Below are 17,455 nucleotides of genomic sequence, written 5' to 3'. Positions count from 1 at the left end.
GTGTTTAGAGCAGCACCAGCGAGACCCCTCAGCCGTGACAGAGACCCGATAACGCTCCCACATTCTGCACCGCAATAAAGAGGAGAGAGGGTAAAGTAAAAAGCCAGTTGGAGTAAGAGGCGACAAAATCCTTCGTTCATTTGAAAACATCAAATTGTGCCTGGTGTTTTTTACCGAGGGGTGGGGGTAGAGAGATGGAGGCTGGCTGGGTGGATTCTCTTGTCATCGTCATGACTTGGCTTCACATAACTGGAGTTTTAAACGCTGCTGATGTACATTAGGAGGACTTGGGGCTGGACGGATCCACGCTGACCTCACCGAGGGGAATAAACTCTCTGATTGTGAGACGGAGAACGTGAGCCGGTCGGACCGACGCTCGCTTTCACACAGGATGGACTGTGTTAGTGGGTGACGTCAGCTTCACTGACTCACTCCTCACTGGCATCAGGCTCTACACACCCAGGGTGTGTGTGTGTGTGTGTGTGTGTGTGTGTGTGTGTGTGTGTGTGTGTGTGTGTGTGTGTGTGTGTGTGTGTGTGTGTGTGTGTGTGTGTGTGTGTGTGAGCTGCTGTAGTCTGTAGAACACTGTGTGACAGGTATGAGAGCAGTTTGTTTCTCCTGGACCTTATCTGGTGATTTGTCTGTTGGAATTCTTATCAACTGAATTTTGAATATTTCCACTCAGTGTACACACAGACACACAGACACACACACACACACAGCTTCTATCTTTTCTGCACTCTCACCCCCCCCCCACCTCTTTTCCTCACATTCCTTTCCTCTCTCTGCCAACATCTAGAGATCAACGATAGAGAGCAGCGCTTCCAGGCGATGAAGGACATTCTCCGCCGCTTCCCCAAGGAGAATTACGAGGTCTTCAAATATGTCATCCACCACTTGAACAAGTGAGTGAGCGACGGGGTCAAAGACGGCCTCTGTCGCCCCCGCCGACTACACCGCAGGTCAAGCGACCTCACAGTACAGAATATAGACTTTACTGAGGTCGAGTCTCAATGGGTGTTAATGCCGTTAAAGCTCCCATTTCATCTCTATTATCGTGTGAACGATAACGGATGTTCAAGTTTAATCGTTAGGTGACCAGTCCTGTCAGCTCAAAATGATGACTGCCCCCCGAATGGGACAAAACGGGTTTCAATTTGTAGTTCAGGAACCCAAGGGGTCCCGAGGTAAATTTGTCACAGAATATATGTTGATTAAAGCTGTATGATAGCTGTCACGCAAAATTTAATTCTCATTAAATATTTAAAAAAAAAAAAAAAAAGTTAGATCCTACTTAAAACGAGCCACCGACTTCTTACAAGCAGTCACAGTTAAATGTAGTCGTGTTAAATCTGGTGAGGTTTCATGTCAGGTAGTTCATTCTTTAACTGAGAAATAAAACAGAACCATGTCGTGTATTTTTGATGAGCATAAACCTTTAGCTAACAACAACATAGACGGGTCACGTATCCTTAGTAACAGTCTCTGTTCAGAGGTGACGTTTGTTTGTGTTCACTACCTTTCCCTTGGGGTTTCAGGGTGAGCCAGAACAACAAGCTGAACCTCATGACCAGTGAGAACTTGTCCATCTGCTTCTGGCCGACGCTGATGAGACCAGACTTCACCACCATGGACGCCCTGACGGCCACCCGCACCTACCAGACAATCATCGAAAGCTTCATCCACCAGTTTCTGTTCTTCTTCTACAACCAGCCGCTGGCCGACGGCCTCCCCGGCTCCCCCACCTCCACGCTGTCCTCCGGGGGAGGAACCTCAGCCTACTCCTGCATGGCTGGAGGCTACTCCTCCTCGCCGACGCCGTCCGTGACGCCCTACGTCCTCCCCGCTACACCCCCGGTTATCCCACACTACGGCCCTCCAATCCACCACCACCACCACCACCACCATCACCCCCACCACCACCATCACCACCACCAACATCAGTCCCCACCGCACTCCCCACCTCCCACTCCCCAATCGCCAATGCCAGCCCTGCTGCCACCATCCCTGCATCCCCATCACCCCCCCACGGAACAACACACGTTGTGAACCAGGGATGAAGGGAAAGAGGAGGAAAAAAACCCACAAAGACGACTGATAACAAATTCAGAGAGAATAAGAGATAAAAGTTTGGGGGGGGGGGTAGAGAGAAAAAAAGAGAACAGTAGGTAGGAAGAAGAGTTGGGGGATAATGAGATGCAGTATGTACAGGGAGAAACCTACATGTGTGAGAAGAAAGGGGACATTTTGACCCCCCCACCGCTTTTAAAACTGACGCGGACGAGGCAGAAGACGGGAACGCTGACGAGCCTCTGGACCGACGGTTTAGTTTATTCCCCCCTCCTGGACCCTTCGTCTCTCAGACTCACTTCATCTGGTTGTGTCCTCCTCGTCACACACACACACACACACGCACACACGCACACACACACACACACACACGCACGCTAATGAAGAGTGAGATGTTGCCAGTAACTGTTAAAAGGGACTCGGTGAGGGATTCAGAAGTAAAATGTAAAATGGGAATGTGATTTCTTCTATATTGGGACTGCTTTGACTTTGACTTTGACACACACACACACACACACACACACACACACACACACACACACACACACACACACACACCTACACACACACACACACACACACACACACAGTGGCCAGTGTGCCTCCAACCACCATCCTCCTCAAGTCTCTTAGCCTCTTGCTGGTAATTGTGGTGGTCAGCACACATTTTTGCAAACCGAGCCACCTACATCCCCCAAATGGAGGCTGTGGCTGGAACAGAGTGGAGCGAGTGGCGAACACACACTTGTTTATTCCACCAATGCGCAGCAGACCGGAGTCAGAAACACGTGTTAGACTCACCCGACAGGATGTTCTGTCCCTTCCGACTTACACATTCCTCTCTATCAATCCATCACACGACGTGAATGCTGACAAATTTGGTTTCAGTCAAGGCAGAACGCCAAGCACAGACAGAAAGAAAAACAAAAATCCCAACTGACCGGATCTGCAAGGCAGCAAATTGGAAGGACGTATTCTGGGGGGTTCTCACACCCACACGCTTCTGGGAAGACTCCTCTTCTGTTTGCCATCTCTCTCTCTGTCTCTCTCTCTTTCAATGTCAACATCAACATCATGCTCCAGCTTTGTAAACATAAAGAAAATTACATAATAAGTCCTAGAATTAATTCAAATCTTGATTCTAAATTCCCCACATCCAAATGTGTCTCTTATCTGTTCGCCATTTTCACAAAACCTGGGCCTATCATGTTAAATGGTTGGTTTGTGTGTGTCATTGTGACTGTCTATCTGCATGTGTGTGTGTGTGTGTGTATATACATGGATCTCCCTGTATTAGGTAGAAGGGAATAATTCCAGGGTTGGGTCTTCACCTGTCACGGAGCTCCTTTCACGCTGGTGCTGCCTGTTTCTCAGTAAGGACGTTGTTCAAAAAGCACTTTTCTGAGCACTTTGAAGGCACATTTTAAATTGCAGCTGCCATGAATGACGACCACTGCTCGCTTTATGGTAGTCCGCCCTTATCTCTGTTTCTGGGAGCACACCACTGACATCTAGAGGAAGAAATAGGTATTGCAATAGAACCTCACCTCCACTGTTGGATGGGTGTAGCACCATTTTACCCACTGTAGTCTTTTTAGTGTCAGATTATCTTCTAGGTGCCATTGTTGATTTGTTTTATTGTTGTGTTCCAGGGAGAAGTAACTGCAGATCTCAAGGAGAGTTAAGAGTGCCAATAGCAGAACAACAGCAGTAAAATCTGGTTCAAATCATCTGAGATCACGTAGTTTCTGTCTCTCTCCACGTGAATCATGTGGCAGCGTTGCAGTTGACGAGACGTGCAGTTGCCTCTCTGTTGTCTTGATGTTTGTTTCCACTTCAATAAAGCGCTCAAGCCCTCGCAAAAGAGTGCATCACGTTTCCCAGATGCGTATGTGAGTGTAAGGAAATGGAGATTTGGGGGATTGAGACACAAATTTAACATCACAAGTCAGAAAATAGATGGAAGCAAAGAGTTTCCACAGGTGGGAGGCGTTTTATCGTGGCCACTGCTCCCAGCCTCACCGTGTTGTCCTCAAAAGGATTCTGTTAGAACGCTGCTGCTGGGGGATTCTTTACTATGGTTTGCAATAGTGCAATAATTACTACAGGCTCCCCCTGCTGTCACTGTTAAGCCACCACACCACACCCCCAGTGGTTCCCTGTACAAGAGAGACGGCAAACAGAACAGACAGTCCATTCATCTGTCTGCGTGATGGGAGAGGAGCATCTCAGAATTCCTGGGCCCAGCCTGCTGTTACCATAGAACCCAGAGCTCCGGCCTGATCCAAGTGGCTTCATGGAGTGTGTGTGCTTGAGTCTGTGTTTGTGTAAGCTCATCAGTGACTGTGTGTGTGTGTGTGTGTGTTGGGAGATGCTCACCAAGGTCATGTATTTTGTTTAACACTGAATTGCTTTTCCGCATGCCTCCCCAGAATGTCCTCTGCCCAAAAAGCAAAAAACAAAACAAAAACCCTTTTAACCAATCACTGAACTCTTAAAGGAAAATTTCTTCACTGCACATTTACCTTTTGCGTGTGTGTGTGTGTGAGTGTGTGTGTGTGTGTTATTGCGCTTGGCAGACAGCCAGACAACAGCGTGATCTGAGCAGACGTGAAGGAGAGGAATGCAGTTCTCTTTGCGGTTTTGCCCTGCTGTGTAACCCTGTTAGCTCGTCCAGATTACACACACACACACACACACACACACACACACACACACACACCAATCGTCAGAAAGAGTGGGGGGGGACAGTGGGGAGAGGGAAGGGACCACAGACAGCACACGGGTGAATGGGATCATTATTGGGGCGCTGGAGGGAGGAAGTGAGGGGTGACCACTGGTGCTTGTGCGTGGACGTGGGCCAGTGGCGTTCCCCGTGTAAATCAATTTGTTAATACTGAACTGACTGTGAGGCTGCCAAAGACTGGGAATAAAGGGTTGAGGGAGCGATGGGAAGCAAAGCGACGGTTTAGGAGAACAGTATGAATTAAAAATGTGACTTTGGCTCAGCGATATGTGGCTGCATTGCTTTTCTTTTTCTTTTTCCATTTATTTCTACAATGGTGACAAATGTCTGTTAAGTTAAGATGAGAAACAAGCAAAACTATATTCAAATGGTTGTTTATTGGTATGTTAGGGGGTAAAACACTCTTTACCCTTTAGTCAGTGGTGGTAAAAAAAAAAAAAGTTTCTTTTAATGTTTATTTTAAAAATTTAAATGCAAGCTTTTTATTTTTATTTTATTTTGTTTTTTTGTTTTTTTTCTACACAGTTTGTGAACATTTAAGAGACCAGCCCAGTATAGTGCATGATTTCTTCCCGACCATGGAAGAGGGCTCCACCACTCTCACTATTTAAGAGATGATAAAAAAAAAAAATATGAAGAAATAACGGGGGGAAATAAAATTAAAAAAAAAAAAAGTGCTGTAAAGTGAAATAACATCAAATAAGAAAAACTGTCTTTATTTGCTGAGTATGGAAATTTGTCTCAATGCGAATGGTGTATACAGCAAGGCCTTATGTGATCTGTACCATAGTTAATAAATCAAATCTTGTAAAATGTTTGCTTCTTTGTTTCTTTCTTGCACGAGGAATCAGTGGGGAAACCGTGATGTGTGTCTGAATTTACTTCAATACACTAACATCAGTTGACATTTTACTCTAAAAATGTTTTTTTTACTCTATTTTTTTTTATGCAGTCATTTTGTGTTGACTCCTGTAAAGAAGTTCCAAGAGGTTAAATAAAATGCGAGTTTGGAAGACGATTGCCAGGTGAATTATTCCAGAGGATTCATCAAATCCAAATTCTGTCACTTCCTTCTCAAAGACATGTTTTGTCTCCTGAACGGTCCGAACCTGCGATTCCAAAACTTGCTTTAATCTGTGACACATAAAGAGATGCAGCTCATCGTTAGCAGACAATGTGTCGTTTATTTTTTTTCAAACTTTTAAAGGTGTAGATTAAATTGATCGACCATTTATCAGGTCCCAATCGATCTGGACAGTAGGATGAATGAAAAGTTCATCACTGGCAGATTTAATATCCAAGGTGGATCAGATGTAGACACAAAAGTATTTTCAGGGTAGATGTTTAAAATTTAAGATCCCTGTATTAGTCCCCCTTAGGGTAAATTATTTTTACACTGTTATTAGTTTCATTAGTTGGTGAGAAAGTGAAGTTTAATATAATATCAGCGTTTGTAATTGTAATTTGTTTTTTAAGAAAATCTCAACATAAAAACAACCTCAGGGGGACCAGCTGTCACCGGGGCCTTTGCGGCCCTCTTGGCTCCGGTGAGTGGATACCCCCCCTCCAGAATGGCCTGTGCCATTTGCAGGTGACGTAGGGACCGCGGCCCCTGAGAAGGCGATGTGAAGGCCTCGATGCCATTTCCATGGTGCCCTCATCTGACCTTTTCATTGAGTCAAACTAAAGGAAATCCATGTCGATGACCTTTGCGATGCATCTCTCCATTCTGGAGCCGGATTTTTAAAAAAAAAACAAGAACGGCTGATGGGGAATGAAAAGGGCAGACCCTCGTGCACACAGGACACACGACCCTTGAACTCCAACCTTTAAAAGGTGTCACGAGGGAGGAGATGGTGCGAGATTTGACTGGAAGTCAAACATGAGGATCATCAACGCGGCCTAACTGGTCGATTGTGGTCGTGAATAAGAAGAGACGTGATCATGTGGAAGTGGGAACAGGGAAACCACATAATAAAAAAACTAATACTCCAATAATCAGCTTATTTATTTGGAGGCCTTTTCACTGCTTTTCTATGCGAGTACTCGAACGCACCACTAGGAGGCCGACTTGCCCCACATTACCCGTCAGGCACCGCTCTGCAGTATCCAGGTGAGGGAGGCAGACGGAATGGATTGGGCCAAGGTGTGTGTACCAGCAGCGAGACGACGCGTTAATCCCCCGCATCCAGACAGGTGGAAGCTGCGCTCACAGCGGGGAGTCGGAGGAAATAGTTGTGACTAAACTCCTAAAGATCCTGTGAATAGGGAGGCTGATGATGAAGAGGAGGAGGAGGAGGAGGAGGTGCGCCCTGAACCGTATAAACCTCGGAATAAAGATAAAAAAGCTCTGATTTGATTCGCTCGGTATCAGAGGTGTGATGTCCTTCCTCAGTGCCAAAAAGTTGAGACAGAGGAGGAGGAGGAGGAGGAGGAGGAGGCGCATGTAGACGAAGGAGGGGAAATAGAGCGCTCTTATGATGAGTCGAGGCACGTAGCTCCGCTCGACCGTGTCTTTCTGGGCTGCGGGTTCGCAGCTGCGGCGGCGGGGATTGAATTTAGATGCGGCCCGTCGCTGCGCTCCGGCGGCCACAGGTGGAAACGCTCCTATCGATACGGACTGTCCGAGCCCGACTGTGGGCCGATCCGTCTCATTGATGATTTTTAGGTACCCCTGCCCTCCTTCCCCTCCCCGAGGAGCCCATTGATTAATGTCTGGGTCACAGTGGTATTTCCATATTGATACCTCGATTGATGATGGCTCTCCAGGAACAAGGCGTATTGACCAGCTGGAAAGTGATAGGCCCACTTTTCAAACTGTTTGGCAGATGTGTTTATGCATGATGAGTGTTCGACCGTCAGGGAGGGAGGGGGTGGAGGGAAAGTAGCTGTATTTACTATATTATTATTATTATTATTATTATTATTATTATGTCACATCTCAATAATTAAATAATTAGAAAAAATCTGCACAGATACTGACCTGGCTCCTCATGTTCTTGTGGACTTTTATTCATAATCATCTATCTGTCCGTTTGCTTGTAGACATAATCATCATAATCGTCTCGTCTACAGCTTTGTCTTTCCCTTCGCGGGTCACGGGGGTTGCCCGGGGGTACCCTCCGGACGCCTCGCGAGTGCATCGCAGAGCCACATGGAAGACAAACAACTACTCAAGCGAACACTCACACCTATGGGCAAATTGGAGTCATCCATTCACCTATATTGCATTGTTTTGGAGGGGAGGGGGGGGGAGCAGAGAACCTGGAAATAACCCACGCAGACATGAGGAGACCATACAAACCACGCAGAGAAGACTCAAACCCAGAACTGTCTTGCTGGGCCACCGAGCTGCCCACAGAAATGCTCAGGCACAAACAAGTTAAACATTACCACATCTGAACAGCTCTGTATGCTAAAGTCTCAATGTTCCAGCTGCTCGACAACAGGAACGTAGGTGGACTGCTAACAGCCGCTCACCGCCTTGTTTCCTCCAACCTGGACTAAAGTGAATAAATCCAGGGCGACATCATCAACACGGTGTTCGCTTGTTTTTAATAACTTTTCTCGAAATCTGTCGTTTCAAACTTTCCTTGTGTTCAAGAATGTCAATACAAAGGAGAGAGGGGAGCGTCAGACTTCACTCAAACTATTTAAATTGTGTGGACATCCTCCACATGTCACACAATAGGTTCGTATGGGAACTTGAGTTCATGGTTGCAAATATGACATTGACATTCTGAGCTTTTCATAAAGATTGACTGAAATTATTTCAATAAATTTGACCACATAGGCCACGTGAAATAATAAAATCACTTTTATTTCATGCATTCCTGTCATCTATAAAATAAGACTTCATGATATTGCTGACAGTCGTACCCCCAAAACCCAACAGAGCTTAGATTGACCAAAAGCATGTGTGTCCAAGTCTCATGTGTGTCTTCAGAGAAATATTTAGCGTGGATCATCCTCAGCAAAAAAAATTTAAAAAAGGGGAATTGCTGCCATAGGGTGTAATTTCTGCTGAATGGAATGCAACCCAAGGTGTATTTTTGTTTGTTTACTGTTGTTCTGTTGTTGTTATTTTGGTTATATTTTTGACATGGTCTCCTCAGCTCCTTATGTGATCACGTTGCTCTGATTTCTCTCTGCTATCTCTCTAAAAGTGGCCAGTTTTTCCTCATCACATCAAGTGCACACGCTGCATAATGCAGAACAACTCCTCAGAGAGCCCCGAGTTGTGAACCCAATTTTGTAGAGACCCTAATTTAAAGGACAAGGAGACAACAGCATGATTCTGTGGGACTTGTTCTGCTTGTTGTGTAGATTACTTCGGAGGCAGAGGGCATTGTGTGGAGATGATACTCAGTGAAAAAAAAATTAAGCGTTGAGCAGAACTGATCCCACTTCATGCTTTTGGGGTCAGTGGTCAAAATGGGCTCTCAGCCCCGTGGTCCCAGTAACACGGATCAGGGGCCCCGACGTATATCTGCTGATTACATCTCCTGAACTGGAAAACATGCAAATAATAAATGTATGAGCAACGTGCTTGTTTTTTTGCTTGATTAATTATGCCGTTTAATTCCAGATCCACCATGCCGCTCCACCGTATAATTTCCCAGTGGTCTTGGCTGTTTCTTCTCTCACATGCGCTCTGTCTCATTTTTTTTTTCCTCATTGCAGAATGAATCATGGATCCAACCAGCTTTACCCGGGGGACAGCGACAAGCTGGCGAATCGGCTGACCAATCAAAAGCGTCAGAGGTAGACACAGACAGAAAGAACTGCACATCGAGTTAGAAGACAACTCCTGGCTTGGTCTGAAAAAAAAGAAAGATAAAGTGACTGTTTTCTGTCTCACGTCACATTAAATCTGCTCTTTGCTCTGCGTCTTATCCAAACCGGCCACTGCGTGTTTATCTGAGTGGGTGGTAGAGGTACAGCGCCATTCATAATGTCAAGTGGGACCACGGCTGCTCGTCTATTCCCATCCTGGCCAACCTTCGCTCATCCTCCTGACAGTTCCAGGTTAGCCTTGTCTCCTCTCTCCCTTGGCCCTCCTCTGCTCTCCTCCAACTTTCCTCTCCAGCTCTCTCAGGGGCCCCACTGAGAATACTTCTTAGATCCAGGCCTCTGAGCCCCAAAGCCGGCCCTAATCCTCCACATCGATTGCCCTGAGAATTTCCTCCCCAGCACAGCAGGGCCTGCAGCGTGGCGCTCACACCCCTCGTATCCGAACAGGCAGCACTTCTGCTACAGAGACAGAGAAAATAGGGGAAGACACATTTCCTGTCTTCTCAATGATTAGTCTATTTGATGAGTTATTAGGAGGTTACAGCAGGCGGTTCAGAGCTGGTGAAATGTTGCCTCTCCAAAGCCCAGTTACACACGGGTTACTTATATAATGACCTTGACTAGTTGAAATCACTGAACAATAAGGGAACCTTACCCAGGAGTTCATTTTTTATTCCTCCTGGGTTTTTAAAAAAAAATTTTTTAAACATTGCTGGGTGACAATCAAAAGTGTATGAAAACTAGTTAGCAGGAAAGTAAACAGTTAAGTAGAAAACAGTTTAAGTAGAAATAGATGAAGCCACTGGACAAACAATTGATAGTTGGTTGATAATAGATAAATACAGAAGCAGAGGTGCTTTTCCTTGTTGGGTGACTCCTGTGATCACCAGAACTTGTCCACAGCCATGTCTTGACATTCATTTTTATTCATTTTTTGTGATTGTCCTCTGCTAGTTGCTCCCTACATTTGATCTTTGATGCACTCCAAGGGTCATAGACCCAAAAGACCTGATTAAAAATAGTAATTAAATTAAATCTCCTACCAGGAATTTTCAGAAGCTGAGAGCGAAGGTCAGAAAGTTTGCCAGACACATTTTGATGTTGTATAAGAGAGACAATGTAAGTTTTTTATTGGATCCATTGAAGTCAGTGATATTTTATTCTAAAGATGCTTGACAAAGGAAAAGTTAAACAATGATTTGCTTGAAGCCGTTCAGGGTTCCATGTAAACTCGACCTAAACCCTGGGAATAAAATTGCACATTGTTCTGTCCACAAATATCTCTTGAATGGGTAGAGAAATGGGTAGAGAAATACGTGTTATTGTAGTTTATTCTATTACTCAGGTGCGAGGGCAGGCCGGATTTCCATCTGCCGTGCTGATGAAGATGGAGTACAGGATGGTCCTATGTGCTGTGCAACTCTTCTGGAGGATGAGAAAGCATCATTACTGGGCTCCTCCTGGGGAAACCAACCATCAGTCTACCCTAAACGTAACATACGTGTTGATAATTTATTTATACTCAGGCTTCCACTGGACTGGTCTGCGTGGCTTTTGGGAAGTGTGAGGCTATGTGAGAGGAGGCTAAGTGTCCAACACGAGGGTAGATTACATCTCATACTTTATTAACACAATGGCTTTGTGGTTAGTATGCAAACTTCATCCCATCATGAGAGAGGAAGGGGGTGGGGGGGTCTAGAACATTTGCCCCTGTCAAAACGCTGTGCACCAGTTATAATCTCTCTGTCTAGACAGTACGGCTGTGTCTATACTCTGGTTTCAAGTTAGCCATTGTCTGTTTTGGATGAAGATTAGCTGAATCATGGTTGTGCGTTCTCACAATATACTACCACATTCAATATTTATGCACCTTTTACTCCTGGCGCCCATCTTCTTCGGCCTTTCCTCTCATTCATTAGCTTTTTCTTTACCTGATCTGACCACACACTCTTAGCCTTTACGCGCACAGACAAACTATTCTCTCCATCTCTTCTCTCTCCCTCCTCTCACATCTCTTTCGCCCTGCCCTTTCCTCGCGTCTACCCCCTTCCCTTCCCTCCCTCTCCTCCTCCTCCAATTTTACCCTTGCTCTGCCTGCCCTCCTCCTTGTCAGCTCCCTCTCTCCTCTCCTCTCTCCCTCTTTCTCTTTATTAATTTATTGGGTTGTTATTCTCCTTGCCTGGCTCCGCTAATGAAGGCAGGATGCAGATGAGGGCGAAGGTTGTCTCCGTAGCGATCGACCCCATCGCCCTGCAGCATGGCACTCTGACTGGCACAGGTCAGTGGCAGCTGTCAATCAACACACACAGACACACACACACACACACACACACACACACACGTGCACTCTCACACACGTACTCACATACATTACTCCAGACGTTGAATATATTCACACACAAAGACATGAGCTATATTATATTATAATTAACAATTTATAATTACCCACAGAACTTCAGCTACATTTGACTCCATGTATTTTGACAGTCTCATATAGCGCTGGTTCTCAACCTCCTCATATACTAATTTAACCTTATAATGAAGCAGGCAGCAATAACACGCGGTCCCCTTAATATAGTTTAACCAGAGTGACTATTTCTCTTAGTATTCTTGCATTCTAATTGTCAGTAAAAGCCTGGTGACGTAATGTTGGCCATATTTTCACAAGAAGCAAAAAATTATTGGAGTGTGGATGGTGAGACCTGTAACTGCAACACTAGCAATCATGAAATTATGCACAGACATTCATGCTGCCCAGAGGATGAATATTTCACTCCTGACTTGGAGTTAAATGGAGTGTCTGTACTTATAGGTAACAAGTGACCATTTTTTGTTTGCTCTCTGGTAGGGTGTTCTATACATTTCTCTCATCAGTACCAATTGCTTGGGGATCCCAAAGTGTCCCCATGCTGAATGAGACATGTAACCCCCCTAACAGGTTCAGGCTCTACCCCAGGTGATCCAACCGGTTGGACATGCCCATACTACCTTCAAAGCGAGGCGGTCTGCCCAGGTGGGATCCGAACCAGATGTCAGAACCACCTCAGTTGGTTCCTTTAGACCAGTGGTTCTTAACTTTGTTGGAGGTACCGAACCCTGCCGGCTTCATATGCTCACTCACCGAACCCTTCTTTGGTAAAACAAAAAAATCTTTATTTTTTCAAATTTAAGACAGAAGTATATGTTTTATTGGTGTATTTAATGAATTGTGCATTAATGTCACCTTTTTCAAAGAACAAAACCAAGACAGTGCATGAACTCACATGAAATGACCTACCTGCAAATCAGTGTGACTTTCTGCTGTTGTTATTGAGAGACCAGTTCAGATATGCGTGACTTCACCTTGGCAAGTGCTACTCTTATGTCATTTTCACAGCAAAGTCTGTTTCTTTTGTTTTCCACGCAGCTTAAGGAAGTGTTCCTTTATTTTTGCCAGTGCGAGACTAGAGTTGCTCAACTTGACATTGCAAATCATGCAGAACGCTGACTCCCATCACGTTCCGTTATACAGTACATTTAAATTCACATTGCACATATTCGTCCGGCCACCTTCTTTTTTTGCTCAACATAGTTACTATGAATTAAAATATTAAGAAAACAATCAGATGATGTACCATCATGACAGGCATAAATCGACTACTGAGTGTGCAAAATCCCATGTAGCACAGGTAGGCTAATCGATGTAGTGTGATCACCTGCAGCCAGTGATGGCTAAGGGGGGGGGGTGTCATCACGAATTTGTACACAGTGATTCGTGTATGTTCGGCAAAAACACCCATTTTTTGTCTGGACCTCCGTCTCCGGCTTCACTTGGACCTTCCACTGGATGTCTGAGCTCCTCAAGCTGCCTCTAAGGCTGAGCCCATTCTATAGAGGAAGTTTATTACACTAACCCGAGATACTGGAACTATTTCACTTGGGGGCAGCAATTCAAGCCCAGCCTTGTAGGAACCACCTACAGTTTTCTGGCCTCAGACCTGGAGGCTCAGACTCACCCTGTCAATTTATACTTGTGTACAAACTTCTCCAGAATGTTCTAAAGATCATGGACTGACAGCAGAAACATCCTAATAACACAGAGAACAGATTGTTCTCTCTTGACTTTTATTTGGCACCATCACTGTAATTTGATCACAATTTCAATGACACATTAAAATATTGTCCTAAGTACTAGAGACACACGGCAGTCTGTTAGCTATATTGTGCTTCATGCTAATCAGGTAGACAAAGAATATTTACACGACTAAATATTAAACCTGCTTAACTTCAGCTCACAAATTAAATAGTGATAATGACATCATTTGCCAAAGTGCAGCTTCGCTGAGCCTTTAGCGTAGCTTCTCTGTTCTTTCCTATCTTGTTAAATTATCTGACCCCTACAGATTCATATGTGCCAACCTAACGCGTACACACACAAACACATACACACAGATGGTCTTTCGTTGAACAAATTACCATTCTTATGTTTCTGTGTCCGCAGGTTCAAGTGTTCGAGTGAAGAGTCTCACCCCTGCCATGTCTCCCCCTCCGCCGCCGACACGGTGAGGACCCCTCCGCTGCTCCCAACCGCATCTCGTATCTCAGCGCTTGTAGCATTTACAACCTCTGCTCTTCATCACAGCATCTCAAGAGGTTGTGTGAGTGTGTGTGTGTGTGTGTGTGTGTGTGTGTAGTTGCATTCTGTGTTCAGACATTGTGTATACTTGTCTATTTTGTTCACAGTTATTGTTGTGGGTTTATTTGTGTGCTCAGCCATGTTCTTGAGTGTGTTCACCTGCATCTGGGCGCCTTTGAATCTGCACACGCACACACACACACACACACACACACACACACACACACACACACACACACACACACACACACACACACACACACACACACACACACACACACACACACACACACACACACACACACACACACACACACACACACACACACACACAAAACTCTATTAGCAGTATAGCAGTGTTAACGGTGTTATGCCATGCGTGAACCTCTGCACCTTTCCCTCATATCTATGCAAAGCTGGGGTCCTGTCAATCAGTCACCTTGGTGACATAAAGCCCCACCTCCCCAATTAGAGCTGACAGGGCAGGATTAGGAGGGGGGCGGGCCCCCGCCGACCTGCCTACGTGTCAATCACGCGCCGGGCATCCACACGCCTGTTTACTGTCAGATCCCATCTCCGTCTGTCAGACTGCACGGCAACCATCGCCAGGGGAGGAGAGGAGGAGGAGGGTGGGCGAGGCGGAGAGGGGGGAGGAGGAGATCTGATCGGAATTAACTATGCTTCTCCCCACAGACCGGTCGTGCTTTTAATTCATGAAAGGGATGAGAGGAAAGTGCGAAGAGAAAGGGAGTGATAAAGGGAGGGGAGCATTTAAAACCCAGAGCAGGGCCCTCTTCAGAAGTTTTCAGAGTGATGTTTCTTCTCTCCCTAACAATCACTTTTCTTCCCTCGCTGACTTTCCCTCCTGTCTCCCCTTTCACCAGGCTTCTTTCCAAAGGTGTGTGCTTCATGCCGCCTTAAAGCTGCTGTGATTTACGGCTAGCCTCGCTCTCTCTGAAGTTGTTATTTGACCCTGGCTTTTTAAAGTCACACAAATATGTATTCATGCTTTTTGACTTAGAGAGTTAAGGTCAATTTATTTAGTTCTGCACATGCTCATGCAAATTTGTGTCTCTGTTTCAGTGCATGTCTGGGGATGAGGGTCCTGCCCACACACCTACAGTATGTGAATACATAATGCTGTTATGCTCCCGACTGTGTGCGTACATTAAAACCGTGTCTTGTGGAGAGTTTGCTGGATGCTTATTTTTTTGGTCCCTGGTGTGTGTGTGCAATTCTTCTGTTTTAGGCTCTCTGGTGTCGGCCTCACTATGACCCCTGTGACCTCACTCTAATCCTTTAGCAAATTAGGTCTGTGTTGAGCTGAAGGGAGTGTTTGGGGGTCTGTGCAAAGCCACAATTTTAAGATTAGAGAAACAGAGTGAAGGTCTCTGGGTTATGAGGGATGAAGAGGAGAACAATAGATTGTACGTATTGTCAATACACAATAGATTGTGTATTGACGATATTTGCATTGGCCAGCAGTGGTCATAAGGGATCCCTCCTTATGTTCAGTTGTTTAGTTCGCTGGGTCAAATCTACTATTTTGTTTAGTTACCTCTGCCAAGTGGAGTTTGAATGTTTTGACACTTTGAACACGCGACCTTGACGTTGTTTGTATGAATACCTTGATTTGTTACTCAAAAAATAAAAGAATTTCACTTAAACTTTGTGGAAAGGTGGACCCTGAGGAGGAAGGGAGGTGATGTGATTTAAAGGCTTATCCTGATGATCCAAGATGGAGCCAAACCTTATATTCAGTCGCACAAATCCTAATATGGTGATGCCATGACCCGTTCCCCTCTGCTTCTGATTGACTTTATGTTTCTCATGCAGTTAATGTTCTTTCAGTGAGGAATCTTTTACCCAATCAAAGACAGAGCGAAGTGGGTCCTGAGATCATCACAGTAGGATGGGAAAATTTACTTGGTGGGGGAATACGCTCCCGGGGCTTTCTCTTGCTATTTCATAGCTAATCTCGTCACCCCATCATCAAATCTCAGACAACTATAAGCCCTAAGAGATCCAAGAGCTCTAAATCCTGAAACTCTAACCTTCAATAATAATAGATACTGTAGTAACTTGAGATACGAGGTTTATTCATTCCGTGACCCAGCTCATAAGTCAAACAACTCGCAACTCAAACAAAATTTCTCCCTTTTAAAGTAACTAAACTCATTTTACATTTTTTATCAATCAATAGACATGCATACTTTACCTCTGTATAAATAATTATATACAAATTATGGAAACATTGAAAGTAAGAAATAAAACGCAAAAGTCATGAAACTCACGAGCTACGTCTTTACTCCACCAACGAGAACGAGGTCCAGTCTCAGCTGATGTTCTATCCATCAGCCAACTAGCAATGGCGTCCTGAAGTGCAGCTCGTATCCCTTATTTTTGTGTGCATGTCAAGCAAAAAAATGGAGAAAGCAATGGCTCTTATCTCAAAAAGCTTGTATGTCGAGTAGCTTGTATCTCAAGGTACTACTGTAGTATAAAAAATTGTAAAACCCCACAAATTCATCCAGAGTTTCTGCACGAAGGACAAAACCGTTATACCAAACCTCTTGACACCATTCAGACCTTGTACAGAGCCTGTGCCTGGAAAAGTGTGCCATGACAACAGGTAATAATAACCACTAGGACCTGATGGGCTGTTGAAGATGATGGTGCCACTCAGGACTTAATGATGTTGTTGGATTGTGACTTTTACTTCATCATAACTTGCATTTACAGTTCAAGAATGTTTCCTGACAACAGCGTTCCTCTGTTATCTGAAACTTTAACTGATGGACTGTAGACGGTGAGATCCTTAAACTCCTCACAACAGAGCAGAGATCCTCAGTTTTCAACACCTGAGCCTTCAAGAATGTCTCTTTCAAAAATACAGTGATCATAATTCCATCTCCGGTTACTATTACACATATATGTTTTGTGAATCATTCCACACCAAAGACTTTTTTGTGGCTGTCCTGACATGTTTGGAGTCAGCCATCAAATTCATAATAGCTTATTAAAAATGAGTTGATGAGGAGAATCATTAAACGTACAGTAATCTGTTTTTTTTTAATTGAATTTGTCATAAAACTGAGCAAGTTGCATTCTGTTTATTTTACTTTTACACAGAATCACAACTCTTTTGGAATCTGGATGGAAATAAAAAACTGCCCCTCATGCCTGGCCTTGGCAGCAGCTAGTTTCTCAACAAACTGCTCGACCTCATT

The 17,455-nt window shown here is 44.8% G+C and overlaps 1 protein-coding gene across 2 annotated transcripts in view; it reads left to right on the top strand.

Annotated features, from left to right (window-relative positions):
* arhgap35a (Rho GTPase activating protein 35a) overlaps positions 1-5,629 on the top strand; it is a 61,082-nt gene extending 55,453 nt beyond the window's left edge. For both annotated transcript variants that reach the window (XM_068316941.1, XM_068316942.1), the window contains exons 6-7: positions 800-905; positions 1,539-5,629. In XM_068316941.1, the coding sequence (XP_068173042.1) occupies positions 800-905; positions 1,539-2,049 (617 nt within the window). In that variant the 3' untranslated portion in view covers positions 2,050-5,629. The remainder of the gene's footprint in view (positions 1-799; positions 906-1,538) is intronic.
* The last annotated feature ends 11,826 nt before the right edge of the window (positions 5,630-17,455 follow it).

The sequence above is a fragment of the Antennarius striatus genome, chromosome 6 (assembly GCF_040054535.1).
Source record: "Antennarius striatus isolate MH-2024 chromosome 6, ASM4005453v1, whole genome shotgun sequence".
Taxonomy (NCBI): domain Eukaryota; kingdom Metazoa; phylum Chordata; class Actinopteri; order Lophiiformes; family Antennariidae; genus Antennarius; species Antennarius striatus.
This window is presented reverse-complemented; position numbering and strand designations above follow the sequence as displayed.